The sequence below is a fragment of the Bos javanicus genome, chromosome 6 (assembly GCF_032452875.1).
Source record: "Bos javanicus breed banteng chromosome 6, ARS-OSU_banteng_1.0, whole genome shotgun sequence".
Taxonomy (NCBI): Eukaryota; Metazoa; Chordata; class Mammalia; order Artiodactyla; family Bovidae; genus Bos; species Bos javanicus.
Window position 1 is genome coordinate 36,445,234 of NC_083873.1, and position 19,667 is coordinate 36,464,900.

The 19,667-nt window shown below is 42.8% G+C and overlaps 1 protein-coding gene across 5 annotated transcripts in view; it reads right to left on the reverse strand.

Moving 5' to 3' along the window:
• Window positions 1-19,667, reverse strand: part of HERC3 (HECT and RLD domain containing E3 ubiquitin protein ligase 3) — a 197,541-nt gene that overhangs the window by 117,031 nt on the left and 60,843 nt on the right. For all 5 annotated transcript variants that reach the window (XM_061419703.1, XM_061419699.1, XM_061419700.1 and 2 more), the window contains exon 3: window positions 13,465-13,730. In XM_061419703.1, the coding sequence (XP_061275687.1) occupies window positions 13,465-13,690 (226 nt within the window). In that variant the 5' untranslated portion in view covers window positions 13,691-13,730. The remainder of the gene's footprint in view (window positions 1-13,464; window positions 13,731-19,667) is intronic.

Sequence of the window (19,667 nt, forward strand, 5' to 3'; positions counted from 1 at the left end):
AAAATTCTGCATAAAAGCATAAGGGAAGTCAAAGCACCCCAGTACTTTATATAAATATGCAAATTACACAGAGCAGTGACATAAAATTCTGAGTCAAGAACGAAGTAAGGGAAGGAGAACAGCAGCAAAAGTGAAAGAGCACGGCTCCTTCTCGTCTTGCTGGCTCTGGCCTCACTGTGATGATCCAACCAAAGGAAGGGACAGAAGACAGGCAATTAAGCTGAAAACAGAAGAAAAGATTCCCTCTATCTTGAGTCTTTGACTCCTTCCAGTCTCCCCTGTCAAAATGTTTTCAGCGGTCGGTTTCATCCATAGGCACTAAAGCCTGAAGCCCTCCTCAGCTAGACACGTTCGGATGAGTTCTAGGAAAGCTCCAGACAGCGCTGTTTGGCTGCGACGTGTGTCTTCCCAACACTGCCAAAGCTAACTGCTCCTTTTAATTGCGGACAAACTTGAAATAGGCCTTTTTCTGACACAAAATGTCTAAATCAGGTCAGTTAAATGGTATTCATTACATGCCTTAACAGAGACAGCAGTGAGGAGATGAAATAAGAGTTTGGTTTTTCTTGAGCTCATGAAATAAAGAAGAGAAAACTCTGTAGGTCAGGGGTCCTGCCCAGCGCTGGGTGAAATGAACTGACACTCTCCCCTCCATTCAACCTATGTCTGGTAATTGTGTGTGTGCATGTGAGAGAGAGGGAGAGAGAGGAAGAGAGAAGAAAAGAGAGACAAGAGGGAAAGAGAGACAGAGGGGGAGGGGAAGAATGGAAAAGAAAGCAGAGGGAAAGAGAAATATCGCTCATTGCTCTGGTCCACCCCTTCCCACTCCTTATCACATTTTGTCAATTTAGATATATAAAAAGCAGCTATTGGGAATTCCCTGGCAGTGCAGTGGTTAGGAGTCTGTGCCTTTACTACTGAAGCCCCAACTTCAATCCTTGTTCAGGGAACTAAGATCCTACAAGTCATGCAGCATGGGAAAGAAAAAAAAAACAGCTATTTACAAAACCTGTATAAAACCTAAAGATGAATCCCCCTCCATTCGAAATGCTTTATAATGAATCAGAACAGTCAAGAAGAAAGAAGACAGGCACCTGCCAGTCTGAGCAATACCCTCAGTGACCAATGGGAAAGCGTGGAACAGAATGACGAGACACTGTTTATCATGAATGTCTCTGCATCGCATACACTAAAGGTGTCACCAAAGCGCTTCCATTACTTTCAGGGAAGAATGAAAAATTGAAGGGTGGGTAAAACATTCAAGTCAACTCTTCTGTCCTTCATCCTTGAAATTCAGCGAATTTCTTTAAACACAAATCACTCTAATCTTTGTTGACCTAACCCTAGCAATCTCCCAGAGCTCACAGAGAGCATGGTAACATAACTAAATAATAAAACCCATGAAGCACTGCGTACATTTAATAAATTCCCTACACTATGTACCTACCACATGATGCTTAGCACTAAAATACATAGGTGAATAAGATACTAATTTTTCAGAAACACACAATTTCGCATCATATATCACATAATAAATACTACAGAGAAAGCCCTGCCTCATGATAGTAGCCATTTTTGTTCTAAAAGCAGATGTGAAGGTGTTGAGTTCATAAAAGGAACTATAAATCATAACATGGAGCAAAACATAGACTTAATGGTTCAAAGAAACAAGTTTGCACGCACTATGAAATCACACACTATGTACTGCTTACTTGTCAGCCGCTGACCCCTCTTCGTTGCACCAGAACCCTCACGGCTACTGGGCCCTCCCCAGGCCTAGGCGATGAACCCTAAACCAATCAAATGATCCTCATTTCTCTTATCAGGCCTGGCCCATGAGACTAAAGATGATGTATGCTGGGGGTTCCTGAGAAAGATTTTCCCCATTGTGAAAGGCAACACAAGCAACTCCCCTCCCTGTCTGTCTCTGAACGCAGCTGTGTGGGGATGTGGTACCTAGAGCTGTGGCAGTCACCTTGTGACCATGAGGGGACAAGCCCAAGTATGATTAACGCAGTTAATGCAGATGGCAGAATAGCAAGGTGAGAAGCACCTTGATGCTTGGGTGGCTTGACGGTGTCAGTGTGCCCTTGCTCTAACCAACCCTGTACCTCTCTATAGACCTTTCTGGGTTTGAGATCAGAAATTTCACTCATTGTTTAGCCACATTTAGTTTAGTATTCTGCTACTTGCAGATAAAAGCATCCTGAGTGACAGAGGCCCATTAAAAAATAAGTAAAACAAGGACCAGATAAATTCAGACTCCAGGGTGATTGCTTCTTAGGCAACTGCAGAATGCAGAAAGAAAACCACTTACCTTTCTTCAGGTCATGGATATTCTTGTCCAAAGATTCACCTCCATCAAAGCTAACCGGAAGCCTAAAGTGACAGCCCACAAAATTCAACTGGGCTCAGTATCAATGGATTGCAGTCTATTTTCTGAAACTGTGGTAAGATCGTATCACCTGTCCACATGTTGGCAAACCACTTCAAGTCCTCTAGGAGCACCACTAAGTACCCCTGGTAGGCCACAATGTCCACAGTGGCCTCATTTGGTTCCCTCATCTTTCCAATTTTGAACCAGAATGCTGGAGGCAATGTAAACCATGGTGTAGAGATAAGATACATGTATATATCTCCACGTGTGGAAAAGCAGCTTTTACAGAGTTCCTGAATGTATCTAAGGTACTTTTCTTGGGACCAGTAAGGTAAAAGACACCACCCCCCCCCAACCAAAAAAAAAAATGAAAAATAAAACAGACTGTCCTTTAAAACTCAAAATAAGTCTCTCTTAACATCGCTAACCTATATCACCTCCCTCCCCTGGATATATGTAGCATTTATTAGATCCTACACAGTTAAGAGAACCTATAAAAATGATTAACAGTTATTTATTTATGTATAGAAGATCCAACCAGTCCATTCTAAAAGAGATCAGTCCTGGGTATTCTTTGGAAGGACTGACGCTAAAGCTGAAACTCCAATAATTTGGCCACCTCATTCAAAGAGTTGACTCATTGGAAAAGACTCTGATGCTGGGAGGGATTGGGGGAAGGAGGAAAAGGGGATGATGGAGGATGAGATGGGTGGATGGCATCACCAACTCGACGGACGTGAGTTTGAGTGAACTCCGGGAGTTGGTGATGGACAGAGAGGCCTGGCGTGCTACATGGGGTTGCAAAGAGTCAGACACAACTGAGGGACTGAACTGAACTGAAATGCTAAAGAATGTTCAAACTACAGCACAACTGCACTCATCTCACACGCTAGCAAAGTATGCTCAAAATTCTCCAAGTTAGGCTTCAAAAGTACATGAAGTGAGAACTTCCAGATGTTTAAGCTGGATTTAGAAAGGCAAAGGAACCAGAGATCAAACTGCCAACATTCGTTGGATCATTGTAAAAGCAAGAGAATTCCAGAAAAACATCTACTACTACTTCACTGACTACACTAAAGCCTTTGACTGTATGGATCACAACAAACTGTCAAACATTCTTCAAGAGATGGGAATACCAGACCACCTGACCTGCCTCCTGAGAAATCTGTATGCAGGTCAGGAAGCAACAGTTAGAACTGGACAAAGAACAATGGACTAGTTCCAAATTGGGAAAGGAGTACATCAAGGCTGCATGTTGTCACCCTGCTTATTTAACTTATATGCAGAGTACATCATGTGAAATGCCAGGCTGGATGAAGCACAAGCTGGAATCAAGACTGCTGGGAGAAATATCAATAACCTCGGATATGCAGATGACACCACCCTCATGGCAGAAAACAAAGAGGAATCAAAGAGCCTCTTGATGAAAGTGAAAGAGGAAGAGTGAAAAAGCTGGCTTAAAACTCAACTTTCAAAAGACGAAGATCACGGCATCTGGTCCCATCACTTCATGGCAAATAGACGGGGAAACAATGGAAAGAGTGACAGACTTTATTTTCTTGGGCTTCAAAATCACTGCAGTTGGTGACTGCAGCCATGAAATTAAAAGACACTTGCTCCTTGGAAGAAAAGCTATAACCAACCTAGACAGCATATTAAAAAGCAGAGATATTACTTTGCCAACAAAGGTCCATCTAGTCAAAGCTATGGTTTTTCCAGTATCCATGTATGGAAGTGAGAGTTGGACTATAAAGAAAGCTGAGCGCCAAAGAATTGATGCTTTTGAACTGTGGTGTTGGAGAAGACTCTTGAGAGTCCCTTGGACTGCAAGGAGATCCAACCAGTCCATCCAAAAGAAAACTAGTCCTGAATATTCACTGAAAGGACTGATGCCTAAGAATAAGCTCCAATACTTTGGACACCTGATGGGAAGAACAGACCCATTAGAAAAGACCCTAATGCTGGGAAAGACTGAAGACAGGAGGAGAAGGGGATGACAGAGAACGAGATGGTTGGATGGCATCACCGACTCAATGGACATGAATTTGAGCAGGCTCAGAGAGTTGGTGATGGACAGGGAAGCCTGGTGTGCTACAGTCCATGGGGTCATAAAGAGTAGGACACAACTGAGCAACTGAACTAAATGGAACATATATGTAATTAATTTATGAATTTGTTCATATGCTGGAATAGCAGGATCAAAAAATTTTTCTAATAGAATATGTTAAGACAAATTACTACTACCAGAAGTAATAATGTTGTTGTTGTTTAGTCACTAAGTCATGTCCAATTTTTGTAATCCCAGGGACAGAGGAGCCTGGTGGGCTATAGTCCATGGGATTCCCCAGGTAAGAATACTGGAGTGGGTTGCCATTTTCTTCTCCAAGGGATCTTCCTGGCTCAGGGATCAAACCCACGTCTCTTGTGTTTCCTGCACTGGCAGGCAAATTCTTTACCACTGAGTCACCTGGGAGGCTAGCAGTAATAAGAGCTGCTGCTGCTGAGTCGCTTCAGTCGTGTCTGACTCTGTGCGACCCCAGAGACGGCAGCCCAACAGGCTCCCCCGACCCTGGGACTCTCCAGGCAAGAACACTAGAGTGGATTGCCATTTCCTTCTCCAATGCATGAAAGGGAAAAGTGAAAGGGAAATCGCTCAGTCGTGTCCAACTCTTCGTGACCTCATGGACTGCAGCCCACCAGGCTCCTCCGTCCATGGGATTTTCCAGGCAAGAGTACTGGAGTGGGGTGCCATTGCCTTCTCCAAATAGCTAGGGCTAATTAAATGCTTACTTTCAGCCAGACATTATTCCAAACATCTGACTGATATACAGCTTACTAAATCCTTACAACAGTCCTAATAGGTAGACGTTATTAACTATGGAATGAGGTTCGTGACATTGTACAGGAAACAGAGATCAAGACCATTCCCATAGAAAAGAAATGCAAAAAAGCAAAATGGCTGTCTGGGGAGGGCTTACAAATAGCTGTGAAAAGAAGAGAAATGAAAAGCAAATGAGAAAAGGAAAGATATAAACACTTGAATGCAGAGTTCCAAAGAATAGCAAGAAGAGATAAGAAAGCCTTCTTCAGCGATCAGTGCAAAGAAATAGAGGAAAACAACAGAATGGGAAAGACTAGAGATCTCAAGAAAATCAGAGATACCAAGGGAACATTTCATGCAAAGATGAGCTCGATAAAGGACAGAAATGGTATGGACCTAAAAGAAGCAGAAGATATTAAGAAGAGATAGCAAAGAATACACAGAAGAACTGTACAAAAAAGATCTTCACGACCCAGATAATCACGATGGTGTGATCACTGACCTAGAGCCAGATATCCTGGAATGTGAAGTCAAGTGGGCCTTAGAAAGCATCACTATGAACAAAGCTAGTGGAGGTGATGGAATTCCAGTTGAGCTATTCAAATTCTGAAAGATGATGCTGTGAAAGTGCTGCACTCAATATGCCAGCAAATCTGGAAAACTCAGCAGTGGCCACAGGACTGGAAAAGGTCAGTTTTCATTCCAATCCCAAAGAAAGGCAATGCCAAAGAATGCTCAAACTACCGCACAATTGCACTTATCTCACACGCTAGTAAAGTAATGCTCAAAATTCTCCAAGCCAGGCTTCAGCAATATGTGAACCGTGAACTTCCTGATGCTCAAGCTGGTTTTAGAAAAGGCAGAGGAACCAGAGATCAAATTGCCAACATCCGCTGGATCATAGAAAAAGCAAGAGAGTTCCAGAAAAACATCTATTTCTGCTTTACTGACTATGCCAAAGCCTTTGACTGTGTGGATGACAATCAACTGTGGAAAATTCTGAAAGAGACGGGAATACCAGACCACCTGATCTGCCTCTTGAGAAATTTGTATGCAGGTCAGGAAGCAACAGTTAGACCTGGACATGGAACAACAGACTGGTTCCAAATAGGAAAAGGAGTACGACAAGGCTGTATATTGTCACCCTGTTTATTTAACTTATATGCAGAGTACATCATGAGAAACGCTGGACTGGAAGAAACACAAGCTGGAATCAGGATTGCTGGGAGAAATATCAATAACCTCAGATATGCAGATGCCACCACCCTTCTGGCAGAAAGTGAAGAGGAACTCAAAAGCCTCTTGATGAAAGTGAAAGTGGAGAGTGAAAAAGTTGGCTTAAAGCTCAACATTCAGAAAACGAAGATCATGGCATCCGGTCCCACCACTTCATGGGAAATAGATGGGGAAACAGTGGAAACAGTGTCAGACTTTATTTTTTGGGCTCCAAAATCACTACAGATGGTGACTGCAGCCATGAAATTAAAAGACGCTTACTCCTTGGAAGGAAAGTTATGACCAACCTAGATAGCATATTCAAAAACAGAGACATTACTTTGCCAACAAAGGTTCATCTAGTCAAGGCTATGGTTTTTCCTGTGGTCATGTATGGACGTGAGAGTTGGACTGTGAAGAAGGCTGAGCGCGGAAGAATTGATGCTTTTGAACTGTGGTGTTGGAGAAGACTCGAGAGTCCCTTGGACTGCAAGGAGATCCAACCAGTCCATTCTGAAGGAGATCAGCCCTGGGATTTCTTTGGAAGGAATGATGCTAAGGCTGAAACTCCAGTACTTTGGCCACCTCATGCGAAGAGTTGACTCATTGGAAAAGACTCTGATGCTGGGAGGGGTTGGGGGCAGGAGGAGAAGGGGACGACAGAGGATGAGATGGCTGGATGGCATCACTGACTCGATGGATGTGAGTCTGAGTGAACTCCGGGAATTGGTGATGGACAAGGAGGCCTGGCGTGCTGTGATTCATGGGGTCGCAAAGAGTCGGACACGACTGAGCGACTGATCTGATCTGATTTTATTAACATTATCCACACTTTACAACTAAGAAAACTGAGATACAAAGAGGTTAAGCAACTTTCTCAGAATCACACAGCCAGCGAGTTGATTCCAACCCATAGGTCACTCCAGAGTCCATGCTCTTATTCATTATATAGTCTGCATAGTTAGCTAACACTAAAACCACTCACATAACAACTTCAATTGCTCTGAGTTAGTTAGTAATTATGTATAATAGAAATTGAAAAACATATCTGAATAATTAGAGAAAAATTATTTTAAATCTGTAAGGATATGAGACCATATCCGTTGCAGAATTGCCACAGATTTCAACATTACATGCCATCAATGGGCATTTACTCAAAGATTGCAGTAGCTCCTAAATCACTGAAATACCAGCTGACTAGATATACCCCATCCAGACTGATAAATTTAGAACCATTTACCTATCCTTGATCAGTCCAGATCACAGATCACCAAGCCAGACAAGAGTTCATCAAGACTGCCAGACAAGGAAGTCATTATTACAACATAAACATTCAAGGGTGGACTTACTAAAATAACGAAACATCCCTGGAGCACTGACGCCATTACCAAAGGTGCCCTGTCTTTGGCACCTTGTAAAGCTCTTGTAAAGCTCACTCCTCCTGCAAGCTCACAAATCTGCAGTAAACTTGAACTTCATATGTGTGTTGGTGGAAAAAAATTCTTAGAAATCAGAATTCAGCACTGTTGGTGACCCGACTTAGACCTAACTCTCCACCACAATTCTAAATTTGACACGCTTGGGACCTCGATCACTCTCTTGGCACAAGATGAACTGCATTGTGAAGCCTTCACAGGAACACACCTTATTCCCACCTGGCCTACAAACTACCAAAAGGCAGCTGTGCACTGAGCATGTTGTGTCCTGGCAGTGTCTAGAACAAACGTGGGACCTGGTAGTCTAACCACTCCGTAAGTATCTGCTAACCCCATGACTTCATGAGAAGTAATTCGAGGAAATAAAGGAACAAAGAACAAGAGGTAAATTTCAAGGCAAAAATGTAACTTCCAATTATGTGTTCTTTTTCCCCAGATTATGATATCCAAAAAAGCACAAAAGCTTTTTTGTCAGCTGACAAACAGTCATCTAATGATTTTAAAGATGAAAAGGAACTGCTTCTCCGCACCTTTAATCAAAACACCTTGATCAGATGTGGTATTCAACCTGTAAATTAAAGATACAAGCTTCTTGGTGGCCAACTTATCTTTTTGTTTCTTTTTACAAGGACTAAGTGGAAATTAAATATAAACAAGAAAGACACCTTGGAAATAAAATTCTATTGGGCCTTCCCAAACAGCCTGAGGTTAAAAAGATGTCTGTGAACAAAATTCTAGGATTATTAAAACCAAACTGTTGGTACCCGACCATGACTCAGAGTCAACTCTCTTTCGTCTTCTTTACATACACCTGAGATAATACTGACCTACTTTACAGGACTATCGTGAGAAGTATCAGCTTAAAAATACTCAGCATGTTGAGATGAAGAGAGCTTGTAGTATGTATACTTAACCACTTTTAAAATTGACATGAATTGAGACTTATGTCATGATGCAAACCACTGTGTTAATTACTTAAAAGTAAACTGCAAATATTTAGAACACAAACATTATCTCACATTGAAGAATATGCTCATTAATAAGTATATATTTTCTAAAACATTCAAAATGTCTTTCAAGAAAGTAGGCAGAGTACTTTAGACAGAAAAAAAAGTGACTTTTCATTAACCACACCAGGAAATAAAAAGTATTGACATTTGCTCCCAATCCCTAGGCCTCTGGACCAGAAAGCTGTCCACTCAGCTATGACAGCAGTCAACAAATCAACAGACCCTACGGAGGTTGATAACTACCCTTCTCCTCCTCATCAGAAAGGGCTGTGCAGCCCCTCTCCCAGCCCCAACCACCTGCAATTCCTAATGAGAAAGAGATGGGCTCCTAACAAGGGCAGAGTTGAGATCTGAATATTTGCTACAGCACCTTCTGCTTTTTATATCAGAGTTATGCCCACGGAAACACGTGTTTCAATATTACAAAGTCACCACAGGATTTCTTCTATTTCCTTTCAGCTCAGCTAGTTTGCTTTTCGGCAAAAGCTGATTAACATGACAGAGTTATTGCGTCCTTCAGACGCCCTAGAGCAACCTGATAAGCTGGTTCAAAGTGCTACTTCTCGGGGTTAGCAGCAACTACAGCTCTGGGAATTGAGGCTTTTGAGATGCTCTGCTTTATAAACCTCATTTGATAAACCTCATTTATCAAACAGCGGGAGAGCTGTTACATATGGTGATGGGCATTACGGAAATACTCTGATTGAATACAAAATGTGAACTGGATTAAATTACCTACAAGGAAAGAAACTAAGGAGGAGGTAAAAGGAACCAGTCACAAGTATGAATCAAATACCGCTGCACAGAAGTGTTAGTCTGTTTATAATTAGTTACCCTTTGGGTTTGCTATGGAAAGGTTTCCTGGGATATCTATGCAGAATTTTTTAAATTTAACATAGGTAAAACTAAATAATTACATCTACCATAGTTTTTGCCTACTCAAGACAGAAGAAAGGTTAGAGGAGGTTTACATAAATTCAGACATCCCTGACAACACAAGGATTAGCTTATGCTAAAAATCCCAGTATGGGAAATCAGAGTATGTGCGGGAAAAGAACTGTCCCTTACAACATGGATGGGCGGGAATAAGAGAAGCACAGTAAAATAAGGCAAAATTTTTGAACATTTTTCTGTGGGCAACTAGTTTCTACTTTGATTTAGTAAAATACTTCAAGATTTGTTTAATGTTCAGTTACGGATTAATTACTTAAAAAATCATTTTGAAGAAAACTCATGTTCTGTTTGCTTGCTTTATTTAAAAAAACAAGGAGGCACACACATCTTCCCGTAACGTAGCTCTAAGTTGCGATGACTTCATGGACAAAAACATGAGAAAATTAGTAATCATCCTATGCTGTCCTAAGCACTGAAACTCCTTGATTTTGGGGAGGAGACAGGCTGATACCACAACGTGAGGGAGAGAATAAAGGAGAAAAAAGTCCTATGGGAGATGAGTACGCACCACAGTAATAAGCCTGACACTTATTTTTAAAAGTTGGACACTGAGTTTAGATGGGGCTTTGAGATCCTGCTGATAAAAAATGCTTCTGGGAAACGCAGGCCTCTACCTCTGGCCGAAGAACAAATGAATGAATCATGGACACACCCGAGCTAGAAGCCCAGGCCGTCTGACACACTGGGAAGACATCCGGGCCTGCATAACCTGGAGTTCCAGTACTGGCGTGGCCTGGAAACACCCTCCCTGAGCTCGGCACAGAGACATAACTGACAGGTCACACAAGGGCCGCGTCAGGGAGCAAAGAAATCCGAGTACAAAGAAAGCACAGCAGCCTCAGAAGCAGCAAAAGCCACAGGAAACAATCCGATGTTCTCAAAGAGAGGGGGAAAAAAAAACTTTCAAACTGCTGTGGAGGGCTTTACGCCACTGCTCTGCTGACAAGGACAGGATTCCTCCTCCCCCTAAGAGTGAACTCAGGTGCCCTGCAACTTTGCCAGCTAGAGACAAAGTGGAGAAACTGGTGTCTCACGACTGGCAGCACAGACTCATGGCACACGTTCACCTGCAAGGGTTCTGTCCCTGTGCATCCCCAACAGCACCACCTTCTCCCACCTTTCCTGCCCCTCACACTTTCTAACCCTTCCTACTGCTAAATCCTTTGAACTGGGTACTGATGCTGACCTGAAATCGCAGACCTGCCCGCTGCGCCCAGAAGCAGACTCTCTGGGGAGGTGGCCTTCTCGCAAGCTCCCTCCCGAAGATCGCAGGGGTGACTCAGGGACGGCGTTCCCGTGGGCCCGGCCAGCCCAGGCTTCCCGAAACAGGGCCCCTCTGTCACTGACGTCCCTTCCGTGCCTAGCAGCACCCCAGGTCATGGTTCTCAATAAACACATATAGGAAACAAGCTCATTCTCTTTTTCCCACTCCTTAAAAATAAACCCAACGGCACCCAGATTTAGAGCACACCTACCGAAGAAAAAATTAAAGAAAGGGAGGTGCCCACCCACAGAATCTTTCCATTCAAAGAGGCACTATTCTGCAGCTGCCTCAGAGTTTATAATTAACAGGCAAGCTTAACCAGCAACAGAAATTTCTGGAGTCCATTGTAATTTACACTAGAACCTGGCTTATTCCAAATTTGGATTACAAGCACAGGCTGGATTCCATGATTTAATCCGAAAGCTTTCTTGGCACACCTCTAGCTCAAGTCTCTCGCCATCACTTAGCCTAGCCTCCAGGGAGTGGGTGCAGGCCAAGCCAAGTCCAGGAAGACGCAGGCTGACCGCTCCCGGGTCGCCCACCAGCTTCCAGAGCCCCACCAGCCGCCCAGCGCCAGCCCCGGGGACTCTGGCCGGAGGACTGGCTAGAAGAATGGCAGATGGCACTAAGGTGTATTCACCAGGGTGCCATCTGCAGACCTTTGCTATCGCTGGCCTGCAAGGGTTTCATTTCCTTTTTCAGCTGCCACCGCAGGTCCAATCCTCCAGCTCCAGCTCCTAGGACCAAGGAGGCAGTGAGGCACCTCTGAGTGCTGGTGGCCTGACAGAAGGCAGTCACAGAGAAAACAGACTAGAGGGGGTAGAGGAGACGGAGGGGACGGCAACCACACAGGCTAAAGTGGCTTTGGGGAGACTTCTTTATCATTAGAATCTACTTCATCAAGAGCCACAGAACGGTAGGAAGTCTCCTTTTAAAGGAAAAGAGCCTGGGCTCAGAAACAGAGTCAGAGAGAGGTAATGCCTCCTACACGAGGTGTGTCTGACTCCAGGGTTCACACTCACCATGGTGTCTCTGCAGGAGTTACTGGAAAGATCTCCTCCTGATCCCAAAACACGCCCTTCACAGGCTGGCCAGGGTGAGCACAAGTCCGTGCAGGTTCACTGGTACAAAGGGGGCCCAACGTATCTTTTAATGTATACGTGTGCTCAGCCATGCCCAACTCTTTGCGGCCCCATGGACTGTAGCCCACCAGGCTTCTCTGCCCATGGAATTTTCCAGGCAAGAATATTGGAGTGGTCTTAATATTCTCCTCCTCCAGGGAATCTTCCCAACCCAGAGATAAAGTGGGTCTTAAATGTAGACATTCCCCCACGAAGGAGCACGCCTTTGGGTTGGGACCGCCCATCAACCCCTCTGCAGGTGTTAGCTGTTAGATACTGGCTCTCACCTGGGAACAGGGTAAGCAGAGAAGCTTCATGTAAAACACAAGTTATTACAGGAAGAGTGGGGAAAAAGACCCGTTGTTTTTTTCCAATATGAAAAGTGTTTTTAAAAGTCAAAAACCTTGCCACCACCATAATAGCTATATATTATGATTCTGTATTATATTAATTGGTTTAACACATAATGATTAGGATTCATTAACTCAAATAATGAACCAGTAGCACTGTTAATTATTTCAGTGAACAACAGGATTTACTTCCATTTGAAAATACGTAGTTATCAGGTGGGCTGTACACATAAAGGTGTACATACGCATGGCCCATACTACAAACCCCTTCCCTGAACTCCCCTGAGTCCAGGGCCCACTGGTTAGGAACCCCTATGGAACGCTGGGTGTTGCTCCAGGTGGGCAGGCCTAGGGGTTGGAGGGTGGTTCTCAGGGAGGTTCTAATGAGGGAACCTGGAGGCAAAGAATGGGTTAAGAGCCCAGAAACCATGCTTCACACACTTCATAATTTATCCTTAAGACCAGCCTTGCAGCCCTTTAACCAAGAGTCAACAAAAAAATTAACAAATGTAAATTAATACTAACACTTGAACAGGGGAATTATAGAACATAGCCACTTTGCCATGGGAGGGAATAAATATGAAAAAAGAGAGAAGCAGTCACATCCTGATGCCAAACTGACTTTCCTAAAAGAACACAAAAGAGAAAAAGCACCTAGACTAAAAACACCAAGGCTCTTCTTTCATGAACCTTTGGAATCTTGATTTGGATTGAACTAAAAAAGACAGCAAATAAGAAAACGGCACGTGCTATTGTGAAAAATACTACCAAGTCACAATTTAAGACCCTCCCTCACCATTTCTCACCAAAAGGAGAGCCTCCCTAAAAGGTCAACACTCGGTAAGAAAATCTTCAACCAGCTCCTCAGGTCCTCAGCCTGACTCCCCAGTCATCGAGGCCGACAAGGGCCACTTACCTGGCTTGTTTCCTTCCCTCTCGTGGCCCAGCTGCCCCTTGGTGTTCACACCGCACGTGTAAACTTCGCCATCCTCCAGCAGGAACACGGAGTGGTTTCCTCCACAGGCCACCTCCTTGACGCTTCTGTCGGATATAAATCCACACACCTGTGGCTCAGCCACAATGCCCTGCAGGTTAGGGCTGATCCCAGGTTGGCCCAGAGACCAATATCCCCAACATAACATTGTTCTCGTTGTTCAGGAAGTCATGTAGCCTAGAAGAAAGCTTTAAAAAAAAAAAAGGGATGGAGGATCAGAAAAAAGTCACTTTAAATAAACATCATCAATTTTAAAAAGCTTTCCCCTTAATAGTCTTCATATACCTTGGATCTCAAAATAAAACATATTAATATTGCTTCAGTAGTTATAGTAATAATGCTATTTTGTGTTTTGGTAAGAGTTTTTAAAGTTTCTAAATAAATTCTGCTTTCTGTCAAGGAACAGTGAACACAGAATGTGGTTTTCGGATCACTGATGAAGAACTGAGTTCAGGTGACTTGCTGAAACAATCTATGCAGAGCACGATGGCAATACCTATTTTGAAATTACCCTCATGACTTCACCTTGCCCTTTCTTGTTGTACCTTTCCTTTGAGTTTTCTGGAGGAGGGTGGGGGAGGGTCTTTTTTTTTTTTTAATTAAGTTTGAACTAATTCCTTTATGTAGCCAATTGTTAGCTTGTAATAATTCACCACTCAAACATGAGCAATGAGAAAAAATATGTTATCTTCTCTGCCATTCCCTCTCACACATGCTTCAGGATGTGGGTCAAGCTTCACTTCCTACCTGAGAGCCTCTGGGGACCATTCCAGCCACAGTCAGCCTGCATTCCTCTGACACATTTACTATACTGCCTTGATGGACTCTTTCTCTATCTTTTACAACTGAACTCCTCAGCCAGATTTTAACTGCCTCAGGCACAGACCACATCACAACATATACCTTTCTGATTTAGCAGGTGTTCAACCTTTGGCTGATTATAGCTGACTACCCCCAACGTTTTGCTACCATTTAAAAATTCATGTTTCCCTTGTATATAAGCAAAAACAAAAGCTCATATCTCTCTCTCTACCAGTTTGCACCCACTAGGAGGGATATAGGGCTTCCCTGGTGATTCAGTGGTAAAGAATCCACCTGCAATGCAGGAGACTCGGGATTGATTCTTAGTTAGAGAAGATCCCCTGGAGGAGGAAATGGCAACCCACTCCAGTATTCTTGCCTGGGAAATCCCATGGACAGAGGAGCCTGGCAGGCTACAGTCCAAGGAGTCGTAAAAGAGTCAGACATGACTAACTTCTAAACAAACAACAACAGGAGGGCGATCATCAGAAAAGAACAGATAATAACAAATGCTGGTGAAGATGTGGATAAATTAGAACCCTCCTACATTGCTGGTAGGAATGTAAATGTAAAACAGTCTCAAAGTTCCTCAAAAGGCTAAACACAGTTACCTTCAGTTCAGTTCAGTCACGCAGTTGTGTCCGACTCTTTGCAACCCCATGAATCGCAGCACGCCAGGCCTCCCTGTTCATCACCAACTCCCGGAGTTCACTCAAACTCACATCCATCGAGTCGGTGATGCCATCCAGCCATCTCATCCTCTGTCATCCCCTTCTCCTCCTGTCCCCAACCCCTCCCAGCATCAGAGTCTTTTCCAATGAGTCAACTCTTTCCATGAGGTGGCCAAAGTATTGGAGTTTCAGCTTCAGCATCATTCCTTCCAAAGAACACCCAGGACTGATCTTTAGAATGGACTGGTTGGATCTCCTTGCAGTCCAAGGGACTCTCAAGAGTATTCTCCAACACCACTTAGAATCCAATAATTTCACTCCGAGGTATATATACAAGAGAATTATAAACATATTTCCACAAAAAATTGGTACATGAATGCTCACAGCAGCACTGCTCATAGTACCAAAAGGTGAAAATAACAAAAATTCCCATCAATTGATGAAATGAAGTGTGAGGTTTCCAAACAACGGAATGTTATCTGACTACCTATATAATACTATATGACTGTTTGAACTCTTCAGGCTTTCCGGAAAGGCATAAAAAGGCCCAAAATAAAATATAAAACTGCATCTTAATTTACTGTCTTAATCAGGAAGCTCTCCTTCTGTTTTTTATTTCTGTGTAGAGACTAAAACTAAAATAAAGTCTTAAACTTAAATATTATTCTTTGAGTTAAATGCAGTGATGGGAAAGATGGGAGGAGAGAGAAAATGCAAACTAGGGAGGGAATGGGGATGGAGAGGAGGTAGGACAGACATTTTAAACGAGAAGCAAGATCATATAATCTAGTCATTAATTTAATTTTCCCAGTCTGCTCAGCTGCTGTATTTATACTAATTTCTTTCTTCATTTTTAATGTTTCATGAGTTTATCTTCTCTCTCCTACCAATAATTATATAAACAATCATAGTGCTGCCCATACCACAGTCACTGTGCTAATAAGCCTTTCATATCATTATCTCTTTTCATCTTAACTATTCTGCCCTAAGCACTATTTTTAGCTTCATTTTCAGATAAAGCAAGGCTCAGAGAGATTAAAAAGCATTCCCAAGGTCACAGAGCTGGAAGGAACAGAACCAGGCTATGAATCTAGGCCTGATGTTAATGTGCACACTCTCACCCACTGGGTTACACTGCCACCCAAGCAGATTTATATGTCACCTAAAGAAGCAAGAACACGCACAAAAACATATGGAGTCAGTACACAACACAGGGTGTCTTAGAAACTTAAAAATAAAATTGCCCTCTGAGAGTGAAAGTACTCCTCATTGAGAGATACAGGATGAGATTAGGCAGCAGCAGCATTAACCCATCCCCTTAACCAGCCAAGTACAATATGTCTAGAAATATGGTATCAAGAAGCATGACTGTACGTCTGTATATGCAAAGATCTATAAACAATGCTCACAGCAGCTTTACTCATATGAAACTAAAACTGCAACAACCCACATATCCATCAACAGACACTACTCATCAGTAAAATATAAAGGAACATTATGCATCAAATAAAAAGGGGATAGAGGCCATGGCTAAAAAGCAAAAGAGAAAGCTGCAACCCAAGATGGTGCAACCTTTCTGAAGAAGGAAGCTTTGCTCAAAATAAATTCCTCAAAGGTGTTATCGACTGCCCTTTTGTCTAATCTCTGTCTGTCTTTGAGAACCCCATAAACAGTATGACAAGGCAAAAAGAGAGGACACTGAAAGATGAACTCCCCAGGTCAGTAGGTGCCCAACATGCCACTGGAGAACAGTGGAGAAATAACTCCAAAAAGAATGAAGAGACGGAGCCAAAGCAAAAACAACACCCAGATGTGGATGTGACTGGTGCTGGAAGTAAAGTCCGATGCTGTAAAGAACAATATTGCATAGGAACCTGGAATGTTAGGTCCATAAATCAAGGTAAATTGGAAGTGATCAAACAGGAGATGGCAAGAGTGAACATCAACATTTTAGGAATCAGCAAACTAAAATGGACTGGAACGGGTGAATTTACCTCAGATGACCATTATATCTACTACTGTGGGCAAGAATCCCTTAAAAGAAATGGAGTAGCTATCATAGTCAACAAAAAAGTCTGAAATTCAGTACTTGGATGCAATCTCAAAAACGGCAGAATTATATCTATTCATTTCCAAGGCAAACCATTCAATATCACAGTAATCCAAGTCTATGCTCCGACCAGTAACGCTGAAAAAGCTGAAGTTGAACGGTTCTATGAAGACCTACAGGACTTTCTAGGACTAACACCCAAAAAGATGTCCTTTTCATTATACGGAACTGGAATGCAAAAGTAGGAAGTCAAGAGATACCTGGAGTAAGAGGCAGATTTCACCTTGGAGTACAGAATGAAGCAGGGCAAAAGCTAACAGTTTTGCCAAGAGAACGCACTGGTCATAGCAAACACCCTCTTCCAATAACACAAGAGAAGACTCTACACATGGACATCACCAGATGGTCAATACTGAATTCAGATTCCTTATATTCTTTGCAGCCAAAGCTGGAGAAGCTACATACAGTAAGCAAAAACAAGACTGGGAGCTGACTGTGGCTCAGATCATGAACTCCTTATTGCCAAATTCAGACTTAAATTGAAGAAAGTAGGGAAAACCACTAGACCATTCAGGTCTGACCTAAATCAAATCCCTTGCGATTATAGGGTGGAAGTGACAAATTGACTCAAGGGATTATATCTGATAGAGTGCCTGAAGCTCTATGGACAGATGTTCGTGACATTCTACAGGAGGCAGTGATAAAGACCATCCCCAAGAAAAAGAAATGCAAAAAAGCAAAATGGCTGTCTGAGGAGGCCTTACAAATAGCTGTGAAAAGAAGAGAAGCGAAAGCAAAGGAGAAAAGGAAAGATACACCCATTTGAATGCAGAGTTCCAAAGAATAGCAAGGAAAGATGAGAAAGCCTTCCTCAGTGATCAGTGCAAAGAAATAGAGGAAAACAATAGAATGGAAAAGACTAGAGATCTCTTTAAGAAAATTAGAGATACCAAGAGAATATTTCATGCAAACTAGGCACAATAAAGGACAGAAATGGTATGGACCTAACAGAAGCAGAAGATATTAAGAAGAGGTGGCAACAATACACAGAAGAAATATACAAAAAAGATCTTCATGATCCAGATAACCACGATGGTGTGATCACTCACCTAGAGCCAGACATCCTGGAATGTCAAGTCAAGTGGGCCTTAGGAAGCATCACTACAAAAAAGCTAGTGGAGGTGATGGAATTCCAGTTGAGCTATTTCACATCTTAAAAGATGATGCTATCAAAGTGCTACACCCAATACACCAGCAAATCTGAAAAACTCAGCGGTGGCCACAGGACTGGAAAAGGTCAGTTTCATTCCAATGTCAAAGAAAGGCACTACCAAAGAATGTTCAAACTACCACACAATTGTAGTCATCTCACACGCTAGTAAAGTAATGCTCAAAATTCTCCAAGCCAGGCTTCAACAGTATGGAAAAGTGAACTTCATATGTTCAAGCTGTATTAAGAAAAGGCAGAGGAACGAGAGATCAAATTGCCAACATCCGCTGGATCATCAAAAAAGCAAGACAGTTTCAGGAAAACATCTACTTCTCCTTTATTGAGTATGCCAAAGGCTTTGACTGTGTGGATCACCACAAACTGTGGAAAATTCTTAAAAGAGATGGGAATACCAGACCACCTGACCTGCCTCCTAAGAAATCTGTATGCAGGTCAAGAAGCAACAGTTAGAACTGGACATGGAACAACAGACTGGTTCCAAATTGGGAAAGGAATACGTCAAGGCTGTATATTGTCACCCTGCTTATTTAACTTATATGCAGAGTACATCATGAGAAACGCTGGGCTGGATGAAGCACAAGCTGGAATCAAGATTGCCGGGAGAAATATCAATAACCTCAGATATGCAGATGACACCACCCTTATGGCAGAAAGTGAAGAGGAACTAAAGAGCCTCTTGATGAAAGTTAAAGAGGAGAGTGAAAAAGTTGGCTAAAACTCAACATTTAAAAATGAAGATCATGGCATCCGGTCCCATCACTTCATGGCAAATAGACGGGGAAACAATGGAAACAATGAGAGACTTTATTTTTGGGGCTCCAAAATCACTGCAGATGGTGACTGCAGCCATGAAATTAAAAGATGCTTGCTCCTTGGAAGAAAAGCTATGACTAACCTAGACAGCATATTAAAAAGCAGAGACATTACTTTGCCAACTAAGGTCCATCTAGTCAAAGCTATGGTGTTTCCAGTAGTTATGTATGGATGTGAGAGTTGGACCATAAAGAAAGCTGAGCACCAAAGAATTGATGCTTTTGAATTGTGGTGTTGGAGAAGACTCCTGAGAGTCCCTTGGACTGAAAGAGATCAAACCAGTCCATCCCAAAGGAAATCAGTCCTGAATATTTATTGGAAAGACTGATGCTGAAGCTGAAACTCCAATATTTTGGCCACCTGATGCAAAGAACTGACTCATTGGAAAAGACCCTGATGCTGGGAAATATTGAAGGCCGGAGGAGAAGGGGAGGACAGGGAATGAGATGGTTGGATGGCATCACCGACTCAATGGACATGAGTATGAGTAAGTTCCAGGAACTGGTGATGGACAGGGTAGCCTGACGTGCTGCAGTCCATGGGGTCGCAAAAAGTCGGG